We start from the raw sequence: 16,345 nt of genomic DNA, 5'->3' as shown, positions 1-16,345 counted from the left end.
CAGTCTAGTATATACAGTCACGAAGCTTGATTTATGAGGGTGCTAGGAACAATAGACTGTGCCGATACTATTTCGCATTGTCTATAATGAGGCGATATTAGTGATCCTAGTGGTTAGCAACTATCTATGGATGCATATTTACTACGTATTGAGCTTCGTGGCTGTATAAACTATAAATATCTTTACTTCCTATACAGGTCTACCACATAATTTTCTCCTACTTAAAACCGCGAAATATGAACTGAATGAAAAGTAAAATTAGTGAGAATGAAGAACAAAGTCTGTCAGAATGACAGCTGAGTGTCAGTTTAAAGGGGTGCAGCTGCAGTTTATTTCAATATGCTGGATGATTTGCTGTTCCACAGATTCGTTCTGGATACACATTCCATCAGGACGGGGTCCCGTCGGTGGCAGTGTCTCTATGGCCCCCACGATCTCCCGATTTAACTCCCCTTGGATTTTTTCCTGTGGGGTTAAGTTAAATAAAGTGTTTTCAACAGCAAGTCAGTGACATGCATAACTTACATCATAGGATTATAAACACAGTAGCGTCGATGTTACAAAACAATTGGAGGGAAAATGGTTATCGGTAGGATGTCTGCAGTGATACTGAGAGGCACATATTGATATCTCTTGATTCTGCAGACAAACTTCAGTTTATGTTGTAAAATATCACATTCGTGTATCATAATTAGCAAATACATTTTTTTTTTTGCTTTATTGGCTGCTGGTATTTCGGATACTCTGTATTACTTTCTAGTTACTACTGAAAAATGTTTATTTGAATTCAACGAGGAAAGAAGTACAAGTATTCCTGGCATCTTTACACGAGGTAAATCAGTCGATTGGATTAGCTACTGTACATGATTTACAAGTCATTATGTCACTTTTCTCACTATAGAAGCACCGTTCAAAAAATAATATGCAACTGAAGACATTGTAATTCCCACTCGTTTGTAGTCGACGAAGGGTTTAAGAGCTTTTAACGAGTTCGGGTAACTCCACTTTGTAAGGTGCACTACGCTTGCCACTGACCCAAACACTTCCGGTTTCTCCTTCTCGTAGAGCGTGGATTATGGCTTCTCCTACGTGATCAGGTCTGAAAAGAAACACCAAATTGTATTTCAAGAACATAATAGTAATATGCGTTACAAGAGCGGTATGTTGAAGTTTTCAAGTTCGAGGAAAAGTTTGAAAAAGTGAAACGTAGTTGAGCTTTTTTAATTTCCGAGAATTGAAAGAAAACATACCGCTCGTGTATCGTACATTATTTTGTGCGAAGATCGTTTATTACATACCTGAAAGAGGAATTTCTAATTAGTTGCAATGAAATCTCCATCTTGGTTTCTGTTCAATGACGGAAATTTTGGAAAACAAAAATATCTACTTTCAACATTGTTGCTTTAAAATGTTTTCTGTGTTTACTATACTCCAGCAGGCCGTGATATACGTCTGTCTTTTTTTTCCCCAGTCTAAATGCGAACTTAAAACAAACGGTAAGGTTATGTAATGATTTATTTTTCATTTTAATATTTTAACAATATTATTTATATAACATATTGCACTAATAACATCGGCATCTGGAATCTTGTTGATTTTTTCACGGCTTCCTTAATGTTACTTTTATCAGGAATGCAATAAGTTTCGTGGAGTAGTAGACTTTACTTAATTTTTGCAAATATTTAAAAACAATAATTAACATTGCAATTTAGGTGAAATTGCAGTGGTAAGTTTCCAATTTATAATTATTACTATATTGAACGTCTCTATATTGTAACAACAATAGAAGAGAGAGCCATTATTATTTATGAAAAACTGATCAGAAGTAATGACGACTATTTGTCCACATATCTTAACACAGAAAGTTATCTGAAAACGCAACACGGATTCATCCAATATTCAGAGAAACTAAAAGAAGATCTCAATATACCCAATCTCCTTCAACCTCTAATGCTTCCACAAAACCCACTTCAGATAGAAATAATTCAATCAGAAATAGACCTCGTAGAACAAATCACCAAAAATGAACACAGTAAAGAAAATTTAAAACAATTGGCCCTTGAAACCGTCAACATCAGATATCCGGAAGACTATTGGATAAGAATACCGATGGCTCGAAAACAGACCCTGAAGGAAATGTAGGAGCTGGTATTTTTAGTAATCTATTTTGCTTCTATCTCTCCCAGTTGGTTATAATCTATCTGCCTATGATGGAGAAATTGAACCTATACATGTTGCCTTAAATCAACTTTTATTCCATATGGATAAATTCACAAACGCCGTCATCCTCTCGGACTCAAAAGCAGCTATTTTGTCCATAAATAAAACTGATCACCCCTACACAGAACAAATCAATAATTGTCAAAAAATACTTGCAACTTTAAAAGAACGTGGCAAAACAGTTGTGTTACAGTGGATCCCAGGACATTGTAATCTACATGGGAATGAACAGGCTGACACATTAGCTAAGAAGGGTGCCAATCTCAAATTAACCCACGGAAACCTTTGTCATTTAGCTCAGTAAAACAATATATCAAGCATATAATTACCAACAAGAATTAGACATAAACATTTCGCAACAATGTAGGAAATCACTGAAGGATATACCTCCTGAACCCAGAAGACTAGCAGTTGCAAGCTTTCGTCTTAACACTGAACATGACATCCTGGGTAAACACCTCAATCGTCTTTTCATCCTTCCATCAGCAGCCTGCATTTTGTGCCATCAACAGGAAGACATGGATAGACAACATCTTGCAAAATGCCCTGCTCTGAAATCCTCCAAGGAAGTCGACCGCTACTGGGGAGCCAGAACCTGAATGTTTTTAATTACTTAATCCGTAGTTTTGTTCACCACTTTCTTGTTTTTCCCTCAGTCAATGATAGTAAATATCATGCACTAGCCATTAGACAAATAAATAAATATTGAACGTCTCTAAAAATAATATGTTAAATGCCTAAAGCAGTAAAATAAATATGTCACTTAAGCGGTAAGAAGAGGGAAATTGTTGTGTGTGTTAGGTTGGGAATACTGAATGTGGAATTTTAGACTTTCCGCGGATTGGTTTTGTGCGGAAACCAAGCAAATATGCACGATCTCGCACAAAATTAATTTTTACCATCACCACCTTTGTTTTAGAAAATGTTAAATAGAGCCAGTGCAGATATTGAGAAGTTTAGTTAGAGACCAGTCGGCCTGCACCAACAGAAACTGGAGTTTAACCCCAAGATAATCGTGTCTAGTGAAGAATGCAGTTATGCAGCAGGATTTCTACGGGAATATCTGTTCTTCTGCCATTATCATTTCATCATTCCTCGAGTGCCATCTCACAAATTACACTCAACATAATGCTTACTTACTTACAAATGATTTTCAGAGAACCTGGAGGTTCATTGCCGTCCTCACATATGCTCGCCATCGATCCTTATCCTGAGCAAGATTAATCCAGTCCCTAGCATCATATTTCACCTCTCTCAAATCCATTTTGACATTATGCTCCCACCTACGTCTCAGCGTCCCCAAAAGTCTTTTTTCTTCAGGTCTCCCAACTAACACTCTATACGATTTCTGGATTCACACATACGAGCTACGTGCCCTGCCCATCTCAAACATCTGGATTTAATGTTTGTAATTATGTTAGCTGAAGAAAACAATGCGTGCAGTTCTGCGTTGTGCAACTTTCTCCATTTTGCTGTAACTTCATCCCTCTTAGCCTCAAATTTTTTCCTAAGCACCTTAATCTCAAATACTCTTAACCTCTGTTCCTCTCTCAAAGTGAGAGTCCAAGTTTCACAATCGGTGTTTTATAAATTCTGATTTGCAGTTTGACTAGATGGCAAAAGCTTCTCAATGGAATAGTGAAAATCATTTCCCAATTTATTCTGCGGTTAATTTCCTCTCGAGTGTCATTTATATTTGTTACTGTCAAGATATTTGAATTTTTTCATCTCTTCAAAGGCTAAATTTCGAATTTTTATATTTTCATTTCGTACTATATTTTGGTCATGAGACTTCCAAATCTATCTCATCACTTCCTTCAAGTAAAATTCCCGAGTTTTCACTAATACTTCGTGGATTTTTTCCTAACATATTCACGTGGTCATAATAACAACAACAACAGCAGCAGCAACAGGGGAAGTGTTGTGATGTTTTGTATATTCGATTCCCTAACCGTTTCAAATGTAAATCATTTTACCTTTTAGGTGTGTTTCCAAATTATATGTAAGATAGGTGTCCCTGATATGGCCATCCTAAGGTTTGAGAATTTTTCTAGCCGCCATTTTGAAAAAAAGATGTAAACCACTTTTTTCTTACTAGTTCTCAGTCTAATGGACTTTCTTAAAACAATTTCCTTTCCCCAAAAAATAGCTTTAATTGTCCAAAAAGTCCCAATTCCAAAAGTCTACCTAGTGGCCATATCAGGAACATGTGCACATGATATGACCACCCTTGTTCCATGTTCTACAAATCGTGATTGTTTTCAGTTTGATAGCGCAGTTGTGCTAAAATTAAAGAATTTTGGTATAAAATGAATAAACATGACACTCGATAATCTTTTTTATAATTCAAAAGTGTAGTCAAAACAGGTTTTTCCATAAAAATTAAGTTGTTTTTCTTAAAATACAAAATTTTTGCGTAATCCCAGCTATAAGGCATGTAAATTTGTCAGGTGAAAAAAAATAAAAGTGAAATGAACTTGATATGGCCATGGTGCATTTGATATGGCCATATCAGGAGCAGGTAAGCTTTCACGAAAATCGTTTGATTATGAACAACTCGTAAAAGATACGCCATCAACGACAACACCAATCAACAGAACATTAAAAACTGAATGGAGTACTATGGTTTTCATGAAACAAGTCTTTGAAAAACATGCATAAAACGAAGGAGACTTACCAGAGAAAAATAAGAAGAGGTCACATGAAAACCGCAAAACAGGCAACTGACGCCATATTGCTCAACCTGACTGGATGGAAAACGGTCAAGTAACATACCAGGATGCCCTTTCACTGGTTCCTGCTGCAATTTAGCGGATTTTTTGGTTAACTAACTCACAATAGGGGGGTGGCCATATGTGGAAATGGACATAACAGGAGAACCCACCTTAATACGCTTTGTCAAATCTGGCAACCTTTTCATAAGGGAAGCTTAATTTATTATTATTATTATTATTATTATTATTATTATTATTATTATTATTGTATAATTTCGAGGGAAAAATTGTTCCGGAGCCGGGTATCGAACCCGGGACCTTTGGTTTAACGTACCAACGCTCTACCACTGAGCTACCCGGGAACTCTAACCGACACCGATCCAATTTTTCCCTCTATATCCACAGACCTCAAAGTGGGCTGACAACCGTCAAGCAACCAACTTCGAGTGCACACTAACTCCGTGTGACTTAAATTGTGGTTTTCTGTTAACGAACAGTGACGTGTATTATGCAAATCAAGATTTGAGGAATAACTCCCTGTAAAGTTGATTTGTATAATTTCGAGGGAAAAATTGTTCCGGAGCCGGGTATCAAACCCGGGACCTTTGGTTTAACGTAGCAACGCTCTACCACTGAGCTACCCGGGAACTCTAACCGACACCGATCCAATTTTTCCCTCTATATCCACAGACCTCAGTGGTAGAGCGTTGGTACGTTAAACCAAAGGTCCCGGGTTCGATACCCGGCTCCGGAACAATTTTTCCCTCGAAATTATACAAATCAACTTTACAGGGAGTTATTCCTGAAATCTTGATTTGCATTATTATTATTATTATTATTATTATTATTATTATTATTATTATTATTATTATATTTGTCCACACCTATGGAGTAACGGTCAGCGCGTCTGGCTGCGAAACCAGGTGGCCCGGGTTCGATTCCCGGTCGGGGCAAGTTACCTGGTTGAGGTTTTTTCCGGGGTTTTTCCTCAACCCAATATGAGCAAATGCTGGGTAACTTTCGGTGCTGGACCCCGGACTCATTTCACCGTCATTATCACCTTCATCTCATTCAGACGCTAAATAACCTAGATGTTGATAAAGCGCCGTAAAATAACCTACCTGCTTATTATTATCCTGCTTATTATTATTATTATTATTATTATTATTATTATTATTATTATTATTATTATTATTATTATTGTATGAAATAATGTGGGTATAAATATGAAAGGGTGAGATATACGACCTGAAACGTATTGTATTATAGCGGAAGCCTTTCAAATTACTACGCACTAATACTCTCTTTCGCGGGAATGTGTTAGTGTGCAGTTAGAAGCTGAACTGTTGAAGCGTTTATCATTATTGGGTTTTCGAGGAAAGTGAAATTTTGGCGGCAAGTCCATTTCTTGGCTATACACTGTTATTCCTCAATAATGTTATAATATGAATTATATACAGTATATTCTTAAAGAGAAATAGTCTACCTTTATTGCAGTGTATTTTTTTTAAATTATGATATGTTTTGCTGTTATGACTTATAACATCAGTGTGTCATAAATATGAAATACTAGTATTATTTATTAGTAGTCCATCTTTATACTCTGTAGGAGTAGGGAAAACCTCACCTTCCAACAAACTTAGAGGACAGTGGAATGATAAGGCAATGCAAGAAGCCATAAAACAAGTTCGTGAAAAGACGTGAGAGACGATTCATCTGGATTCACTATTACGGTTGGAAAACACCTTCTAATGAAGATGTTGAATGCTTGTTCTGTGCTTTTCTTAGTAGAGGCCTTTTGACTATAAAATTTTGTTAATCTTGTAACTTGTTAATAGTATTCCATATTTGTACCTTCTTTTTTATGAATAAAATCTGTATATATAATTTGAACTGGTAATGGAAATTACGGGAAAACGGCTGAACGGATTTTATTAAATGGTCCCTCATTTTGAAGCTTGGAATTCAAAGTTTTTCGGAAAAATAGTATTTTTCAGTGAAATGTCAATTTTCCTACATAATTTTCCTTTTTTTTTTTTTTTCCAAAATCCATCTATCGTCAGTTTTGAGAACTAGCTAATTGCATTCAGGAGAAGCGAAGCGAGCATCAAGTCGGCCGTGTTGCATTTCAGAATAAAACAAAACACACACTACAGTAAACATTATTACACGAAGGACGTGATCTGCAAGAATGCTGACATATATAGAGCTCAAATTAAATTGGTTATTAAAAACTTAACTTACTAAAAATAATTTACAGGTTCGATTCTGTGGGGTGTAATTTTCTGGGTACAGCTGTGTATTGGATATTAAAAACTACAAAACTTGAGGTGGTTTGATGACATTATTATTATTAGAAATGAAATATTATTGTAGTTAATGCCGTGATGTGACTATTTTTCATTAATTATACATATTAATGCTATATTGATTATATGAAAGTGAAACGTTTTGGGGTTATATAAGTATATGTAGAGAATAACTTAAATTAGATTTTGATTTCTATATTTTACTGAGTGGCGGCTGTATAGTATATATACTGTAGTATATGTTACTGACAGCTATAAAACTTACGTAAGATAATAATATTATTAAAAATCAAATATTTTTATAGTTATTAATCAAGTGGGGTTGGGTCTTTTTCATATATTTAATGGCGGTGTGGTGTAGATATTTTATGCGTGGTTCTCTTCAGTATTGGCTCGAGAGAGAGTATCTTTCATTATAATGGAAGCAAATAACTTTCAGAATGTCTGGTATTCTTCATTGAAAATAAATCTGAAAAATGTTTATTTGAACGTCTAATGAACTTAGTTTGCAGCATTTGCTGCACAAGCCACTAGTATGTTAGATTTTGAGGAAAATATTATTTTTTCAAACATTTTATAACATCTTACAAACTTCTATGTCCGGTATTCCATTCACAGGGACATTCGGCAATAAACAGGACGATACTTTTCATTCAGTATTCAAAACATGTAGGTTCCAAAGCGGAAAAAACAAAACAAAATGGTATTCCAAAATCATTTTCCGGGCGATTGGTGACAATCACACGAGAGATCGGCCTATTATAAGTGGGCGCGGAGAGGTCCAAACGTGTGTGCTACATCCCGGCTGCACAACTAAACAGTTGAATCCAATGCGTAGCACTTGCCCAAGTTGCACGTCGGTGCTTTCTCAAGCTTACCTTCTTTATTTTTTGTTGCCCCTCGAGTCATAGCGCGAAGGCAATAGAACTACTATGATCAAAATTAGAATGAAGTGCAGATGTAGAAACATAACTCACTCCTGCATCGGGTTTGCTGACAGTATTGCTTCTGTGTCAAGGCTGAGCTGCTGAAGGCCAATCAGTACTCCTTCCGCGACTGGAGTGTCTGTAAATCCTGGACAGATTGTGAGAACTCGGACTCCGTGCCTTGCACTCAGTGGTGCGAACTGGAAAACATAAAAATTCCCTTATTAAAATATTAATTGAACAGAATGATAAGTATATAATAACCAGGGAACGGATTTATATGGACTAAAAATATATGAAATATGTAAATATATATGTAGTTATTTTTACCAAAATATGGAATTAAATATGGATTTTTACCAAAATATGGAATTAAATATGGACTTAAAATTATAAAAAAATGACTATGTACGTTAAATATTGGTACATTTTAATCAAACTAAACAAAAAATATAATGGACGTACCTTATCTTCCAATGTAGTTTCAACAAAACACAATTTTTATTGTCTGTTACCATAACAATAGGTTACAAACATTTCTTTCAAGTGCTGAAAAGTGAATCTTCTTCTATTGTCTCTGAGGATAGATTTATACTGACTAAAAGAGCGTTCGACGTCACAAGAAGTAACTGGTACATAATTCAATTTCACAATGTCTGCTGGGGATAAGTCCAAGTTAATCTTCACTGTTGATTCACCACTCATCACAGCAACAACCTTTTGTAGTTCTTCATATCCAGGGTTTTTTGAAAGTACAGTGTCCACCTTAGCTCTTACTGCATCTGCAACTTTACCTCTACCACGATTCAGTTGTTCCACAGTACTATTTATAATTTCAAAACTTTCAGATAGTGAAAGGTGCCTATTTTGGAGACTTTTGAGCGTTTTTATGATGCATGAAAATGTATGCTGAATGTGAGCTAAGTCATTCTTCACACTTATGTCACAGGTAACTGTTTTCGCAGTATCAATTGAGACTGCATCTTCAGAGTCCAATGCAAGGAGAACATTGTTAATAGAGTCTATATGTTCGGCATAATATTCAACTGCTTCTAGCCATGTACCCCATCTAGTTAAAATTGGCTTTGGTGGCAATGGAATTTCAGGGTACATTTCTTTCAACACGTTAACTCTACTGGGAGCTTTGAGAAATACTTTTTTCACTGATGAAATCAACAAATCTACTTTAGGGAAATTGTCTCTGACCACTTCTGCCACACGATGAAATGCATGCGCCACACAAGTAAAATGAGTCAATTTAGGATATACAACAGATAATGCTTGTCCAGCTTTGACCATATAAGGGGCAGCATCGCTAATAAAGAATAACACATTATCGTACATAATACCCTTTGGCCACAGGATACCCATAGCTTCGTTGAACAGTTTAACTATAGTTTTGTTATTGCACTTTTCTAGAACATCACAATGTAAAAGAATTCGTTCAGAATATTGTTCACTTAACAAACCGATAACTACATTACCAACAAGTCTACCTTCTTTGTCGGGAGTCTCATCAATGGAAACCCAAATTGAACTATCTTTAATTTCATCTCTTATCTTCTGTATTGTCTCATCGTAGATGGATGGAGCATACGTCTTCCTAAGTGTTGACTCATCCGGGATTGTATGTTGAGTATATTTTTCAAGGAATTCCCTGAAGACCTTATTCTTTAGTTTGTAGAGAGGAATATCAGCAGAGATGAGAGAACGGCACAGGTCGATGTTAAACTCAGATCTTACATTCGATGTTGTTGGTTGTGTTAAAAACAATTGTCTCTGCTTGGAATTTAGTTGTTTGTTGGCCTGATGTTTACTAGTTGTAATGTGTTGTTGCACCAGGAACTTTTGTGTAGATGATACTGCACACTGACACAAATTACAAAATAATATTTTATTGTCAGTTGATAAACCATCTTCTTTAAATTCTGAAATGTAACTTGTTAGTTTTGATTTTAAATTGACTGAATGACGTACTTTTGGCATATTTACCGTCTTTATAGTATGATTTACAAAACTGAACCTATGTGTACTCTGACTGGCATTTAACTGTTGAGCTGCACAACTGAAGTCTGTTAAAAATTTTAAATTAAATTAATACAGTTTTGTAACTTACTTTCCCATTGTTGATAGGACTGCTAATTTTCAAATAACTCTGATGTTAAAGGGATTACTGAACATGTGTTTAAATCTCTATTGTTGAAATGTATTTTTAAAAGTTAATGGAATTTTGTTTTGTTTTATTGTTAAACCTAATATAATATGGACTGTTTTATATGAAATATGGAAAATATATGGAAATTAACGAAAATATGTACTAAACTCTAAAATATGGAAAAATATGGAAAATAAAAGTAGGATTTTTCAACCCTACACATTGTGAAACATAAAGATAATGCAAAATATAAATTATATTAGCTTTATAAGTAAATATGTATTTACATATAAATCCTTTCCCTGATAATAACCAAAGCTCGGAACTTGGGGACTTGTGCCTTTGCACGTGGCTAAGCGACTGGACTTCCATGTCAATAACTCCCGCTTCCAGAACGAAGGTACAGTCAGTTCTGCTATAAAAGTGGTTTCTGGCTGTAACAACATATTGATTGTATTATGGTAGGTTGAAACACGTAATTTTACAGCATATGTATAATGAAAATAAACACAAGAAATATATCAAATTTACTGTACTGCTCTGTACATTTTATTACAATATATGACTACGTACATTTGAAGATTTTGGAACCCATAACTTCTTCGCCTGTTAGTTAAACAAGATTTGAAACGAGAGAAACTTATTTCCACTTCACATGAAGTGACGGGAACAAACTTAAAATACGGAATGTTTTTCACTGTTACTGTTTTCTATTCGATTTTCAGTAGTCGCTAGAAAGATAAGTATTTCCCAAAATTTTCTCGAAAATAGCTTTCAATTTGTGTGTCACTACTAGGGCAGGTCCCTCTACGACTTGTTCCATGGCTGTGGACAAATTTTCCACCGATTTAAGGGACTGCAATGTCTTTCACCGTTTCCAGCCTCTAGTTTGTGTATGGCACAACTTACAAAATATAAACTTTCCATTCGAAGAAAGTAATGTATCTCCGAAGTCCTCCACGAAATTTTGTACCTAAAATTTAAAAAATGTATTTTGAAACTTCTATAATACCCATTCGAATAACACGTATTTTCTAATTCCTCAAACAGACCGTTTACCTGTAATTCTCTGAATGTCATTGGCTTCGACATGACACAGTTTCGTCGTCGGTCTTCCTGTCACTCGATGTGACCACTTTCTTAGTGCATACGACTGTCCCTGAGCACTTGCAGGGTGAGCTTTGTGTACATTGTACCTGTAACCTTACTCATGCACACGACACACAAGTCCCCAAGTTCCGAGCTTTAATAATAACATGGAGATTCTTTATCTTCAATAGAAAAACCCGAAAATGGTATAAAATTGTTAAAATTATAGAGATAATTAATCTATTCTGTGAGCCATATACAAGAACAATATTAGTAGTCGAATAGGAAGTACAGTAATTTCTCTCTCATCCGGACAGTAGGGTAGGTAATTATTATTGGCTACTCACAGTACAGTACGTGCCTTCTTCCTCCCCGCCATGTACTTTTTTCCTCCTCCTATTTGCAACCCCGTCGTGCTTTCAGTGAATCACAGGTTGTGTGTGGAAGAAGTTCACCATGCTTTCTAAGACATTTACTTATAAACGCTCGAAGTTTAGTTATTTTTTAAAAGACAAATTGGATATTTTGAAGCGGCTGGATGAAGGGGAAACTATTTCTGGTATCCCAAGAAGTACAATTTATGACTGGAAGCGTAATCGGGCTGCATTGGAAGAATATTGTGCATCCACGAGCTCTAATGACAAGCGCCGTGCATTGAAGCAGCCTAGTGTTTTCAAATACGGTAAGGAACTGTTTCTATTGTTTCAAGAACAAAGAAGGAAAGGTACTCCAATATCTGGTCCGATTCTGAAAGAGAAAGCGCTTGATATGCTTAAGAAACATGGAGGTGATAATTTCTCTGCTAGTGATGGGTGGTTGTCAATGTGGAGGGAAAAGTATGGTGTTCGTCCGCTTGCAATTTGTGGAAAGAGGATGTCAGCTGATACCGTTGCAGCTGAAGAATATAAAACTACATTCCGAGATTTGGTGAGCAAACTAGAATTATCTCTCCAGCAGATATACAATTGTGACGAAACCGGTTTAAATATCAAATGTTTACCGAAAAGTACTTTAGAATATACATCATACAAAATTGCGTCTGGTTTCAAAATCCAAAAAGAACGTGTGACTGAATTAGCTTGCTACAATGCATAAGGGGCAAATAAGCTTCCCTTGATGTTAATTGGAATAAATTAAAAAATATACTGATTGTAATTATTGTAATCGGTGATTTAATTACTGTATTATTCAAATGTTCACAAATATTTTCTTATCATATTTACTCATATCAATTATGCAGACGATGGAGGGATAGTTAACTAATTTCCGTACCGTCTTGTAGTAAGGCGTGGCCTATGAAATCACGTGAATGCCGGACGACGAAGCGGACGGACGACATAGCAACGGATCACAGAGAATTTACTGTATGTGAACTTGCATACATTGACTGATTTAAAGGTGGACTTGCACTAGTGATGGGAGTATTGAAAAAAAAAACGACTTATTCGATTCTTGTAAGTTCTCGAGATGTATCTCGAATCGTGAACAATTAGTCGAATACTTTGCTCAGATGTTAGATAAATAGAGAGAACGAAGTTCTCGAGAACACCGATTGCTCACCAATCATACATTTTGCTATACTCGCCTACAAACATGAGGTATTTGCATGCAATAAAGAGTTACTTCAGATCGTTTCTCTCTGTCTCACCTCTCTGCTCTGCCTTTCTCTCGTCTAATTACGGAACGTAAGAATCAACATCTTTACCGGCAGTTGCAGATAGCTACAGCATGTGATTAGAATAATAGAAAAATATACAAATTCCTGCGCTTGCACAATACACTGCGGTCACTGCTGTCGTTATCGCTGTCATGCTGGATGTTGGATAAGAGAACTGAGAAGCGAGAACCTGCCGGTTAGCAATGAAATCGCTATTCGAATAATAAAAGTATTCGAGAACTTTTATTCTTATTCGAATAATAAAAGTATTCGAGAACTTTTATTCGAATAATAAAAGTATTCGAGAACTTTTATTTGAATAATAAAAGTATTCGAGAACTTATATTCGAATAATAAAAGCATTCGAGAACTTATATTCGAATAATAAAAGTATTCGAGGACTTGTATTCAAATAATAAAAATTTTCGAGAACTTTTATTCTTATTCGAGTAATAAAAGTATTCGAGAGCTTTTATTCGAATAATAAAAGTATTCGAGAACTTTTATTTGAATAATAAAAGTATTCAAGAACTTATATTTTAATAATAAAAGCATTCGAGAACTTGTATTCGAATAATAAAAGTATTCGAGAACTTTTATTCGAATAATAAAAGTATTCGAGGGCTTTTATTCGAATAATAAAAGTATTCGAATAATAACAATATTCGAGAACTTTTATTCGAATAATAAAAGTATTCGAGAACTTTTATTTGAATAATAAAAGTATTCGAGAACTTATATTCGAATAATAAAAGAATTCGAGAACTTTTATTCGAGTAATAAAAGTATTCGAGGACTTGTATTCGAATAATAAAAGTATTCGAGAACTTTTATTCGAATAATAAAAGTATTCGAGGGCTTTTATTCGAATAATAAAAGTATTCGAATAATAACAATATTCGAGAACTTTTATTCGAATAATAAAAGTATTCGAGAACTTTTATTTGAATAATAAAAGTATTCGAGAACTTATATTCGAATAATAAAAGAATTCGAGAACTTTTATTCGAGTAATAAAAGTATTCGAGGACTTGTATTCGAATAATAAAAGTATTCGAGAACTTTTATTCGAATAATAAAAGTATTCGAGGATTTGTATTCGAATAATAAAAGTATTCGAGAACTTTTATTCGAATAATAAAAGTATTCGAGGACTTGTATTCGAATAATACAAGTATTCGAGAACTTTTGTTCGAATAATAAAAGTATTCTAGGATTTTTGTTCGAATAATAAAAGTATTTGAGAACTTTTATTCGAATAATAAAAGTATTTGAGAACTTTTATTCCAATAATAAACGTATTCTAGGACTTTTATTCGAATAATAAAAGTATTTGAGAACTTTTATTCGAATAATAAAAGTATTCGAGAGCTTTTATTCGAATAATAAAAGTATTCGAGAACTTTTATTTGAATAATAAAAGTATTCGAGAACTTATATTCGAATAATAAAAGCATTCGAGAACTTGTATTCGAATAATAAAAGTATTCGAGAACTTTTATTCGAATAATAAAAGTATTCGAGGACTTTTATTCGAATAATAAAAGTATTCCAATAATAATAATATTCGAGAACTTTTATCCGTATTCGAATAATAAAAGTATTCGAGGGCTTGTATTCGAATAATAAAAGTATTCGAGAACTTTTATTCGAATAATAAAAGTATTCTAGGACTTTTATTCGAATAATAAAAGTATTTGAGAACTTTTATTCGAATAATAAAAGTATTTGAGAACTTTTATTCGAATAATAAAAGTATTCCAGAACTTTTATTCGAATAATAAAAGTATTCGAGGACTTGTATTCGAATAATAAGAATATTCGAGAACTTTTATTCGAATAATAAAAGTATTCGAGAACTTTTATTCGAATAATAAAAGTATTCGATTTTAATTTTTAATTTTATTTGGTTATTTTACGACGCTATATCAACATCTAGGTTATTTAGCGTCGGAATGATATGAAGGTGGTAATACCGGTGAAATGAGTCCGGGGTCCAGCACCGAAAGTTACCCAGCATTTGCTCGTATTGGGTTGAGGGAAAACCCCGGAAAAAACCTCAACCAGGTAACTTGTCCCGACCGGGATTCGAACCTTGGCCATCTGGTTTCGCGGCCAGACGCGCTGACCGTTACTCCGCAGGTGTGGACACGTATTCGAGGACTTGTATTCGAATAATAAAAGTATTCGAGAACTTTTATTCGAATAATAAAAGTATTCGAGAACTTTTATTCGAATAATAAAAGTATTCGAGAACTTTTATTGGAATAATAAAAGTATTCGAGAACTTTTATTGGAATAATAAAAGTATTCGAGAACTTTTATCCGAATAATAAAAATATTCGAGAACTTTTATTCGAATAAATTATTCGATTCTTAATGTTAACCGAGAACAAATTATTCCATTTTGCCCTTTGTATGGATTTATTGGTCCTAGTTAACATGCCAGTCGTACCTTTGCACTAGTAAAATTGGTGTTATTTTTACACGATGACACAATAATGTCAAGTGCGCTTGGCGCTAGCCTAATATTCGCAAGTTTTTTTGTTTGAGGAGATGATTTCTGACTTTAAATAACGGAAGAAACGAAAAAGGGATGATCATATATGGGTGAAAAATGAATTTTTCGGAGGGAGAATTTAGATACATTTGCGAGACTTCTAAAATAACTTTTAATAGAAGGTTCTAATCTTACAGAAATCTTTTAAGGGGGGGGGCACTATGATGAGATAATGGTGAAAATTTAAGAAAATCATTTATACATTTATTGTGACTCTCTAGTTAGACTGAACTAAAAAATTTGAAAGTCATATTGAGGTTAAAATTTCAGATGAGTTGGAGTTTATGTAGTAATAATTATTTTATAGCTTCAGTCTTAAAACTTATCAATTAATACAGATACAATTTTCTGTTATTTCACATTACAAGGTTATAATTCCTCTAATATTTTCGATTTTTTTGAAAATCGTCTTCAGGTGGAGAGACATAAATTAACAAATTGAGCATAGGTGAAATACAAGAAGAGACATATGTGCTTATTATAAACTAAGTTAAAAACATATATGAAAACAGTGTAAAATTATATAAGATGTGGTTCAAAATCATTTTAACATGTAATAAAACATTTGTGAAGTTTATAAACTAATAGTCTTTTAAAGATGACCACACTATTTGAATCTTCTGATGTTACATAACCAGATTAAATCGCAAAATGCACATATTGATAATCAAAAGTTTAAAATTTAAACTTAAACCCATGTTCAGCAGAAAAGTCT

At 34.2% G+C, this 16,345-nt stretch overlaps 1 protein-coding gene across 3 annotated transcripts in view; it reads right to left on the bottom strand.

Moving 5' to 3' along the window:
• Window positions 1-617: 617 nt before the first annotated feature.
• LOC138703664 (15-hydroxyprostaglandin dehydrogenase [NAD(+)]-like) overlaps window positions 618-16,345 on the bottom strand; it is a 161,302-nt gene continuing 145,574 nt past the window's right edge. For all 3 annotated transcript variants that reach the window (XM_069831732.1, XM_069831729.1, XM_069831730.1), the window contains exons 6-7: window positions 8,221-8,369; window positions 618-1,099 (exon numbers count right to left, since the gene is read on the bottom strand). In XM_069831732.1, the coding sequence (XP_069687833.1) occupies window positions 973-1,099; window positions 8,221-8,369 (276 nt within the window). In that variant the 3' untranslated portion in view covers window positions 618-972. The remainder of the gene's footprint in view (window positions 1,100-8,220; window positions 8,370-16,345) is intronic.

Source organism: Periplaneta americana, chromosome 7 (genome assembly GCF_040183065.1).
Source record: "Periplaneta americana isolate PAMFEO1 chromosome 7, P.americana_PAMFEO1_priV1, whole genome shotgun sequence".
In the NCBI taxonomy this organism is placed as follows: domain Eukaryota; kingdom Metazoa; phylum Arthropoda; class Insecta; order Blattodea; family Blattidae; genus Periplaneta; species Periplaneta americana.
The sequence above is the reverse complement of the archived record's forward strand: the minus strand, read 5'-3'. Positions and strand labels throughout refer to the sequence as shown.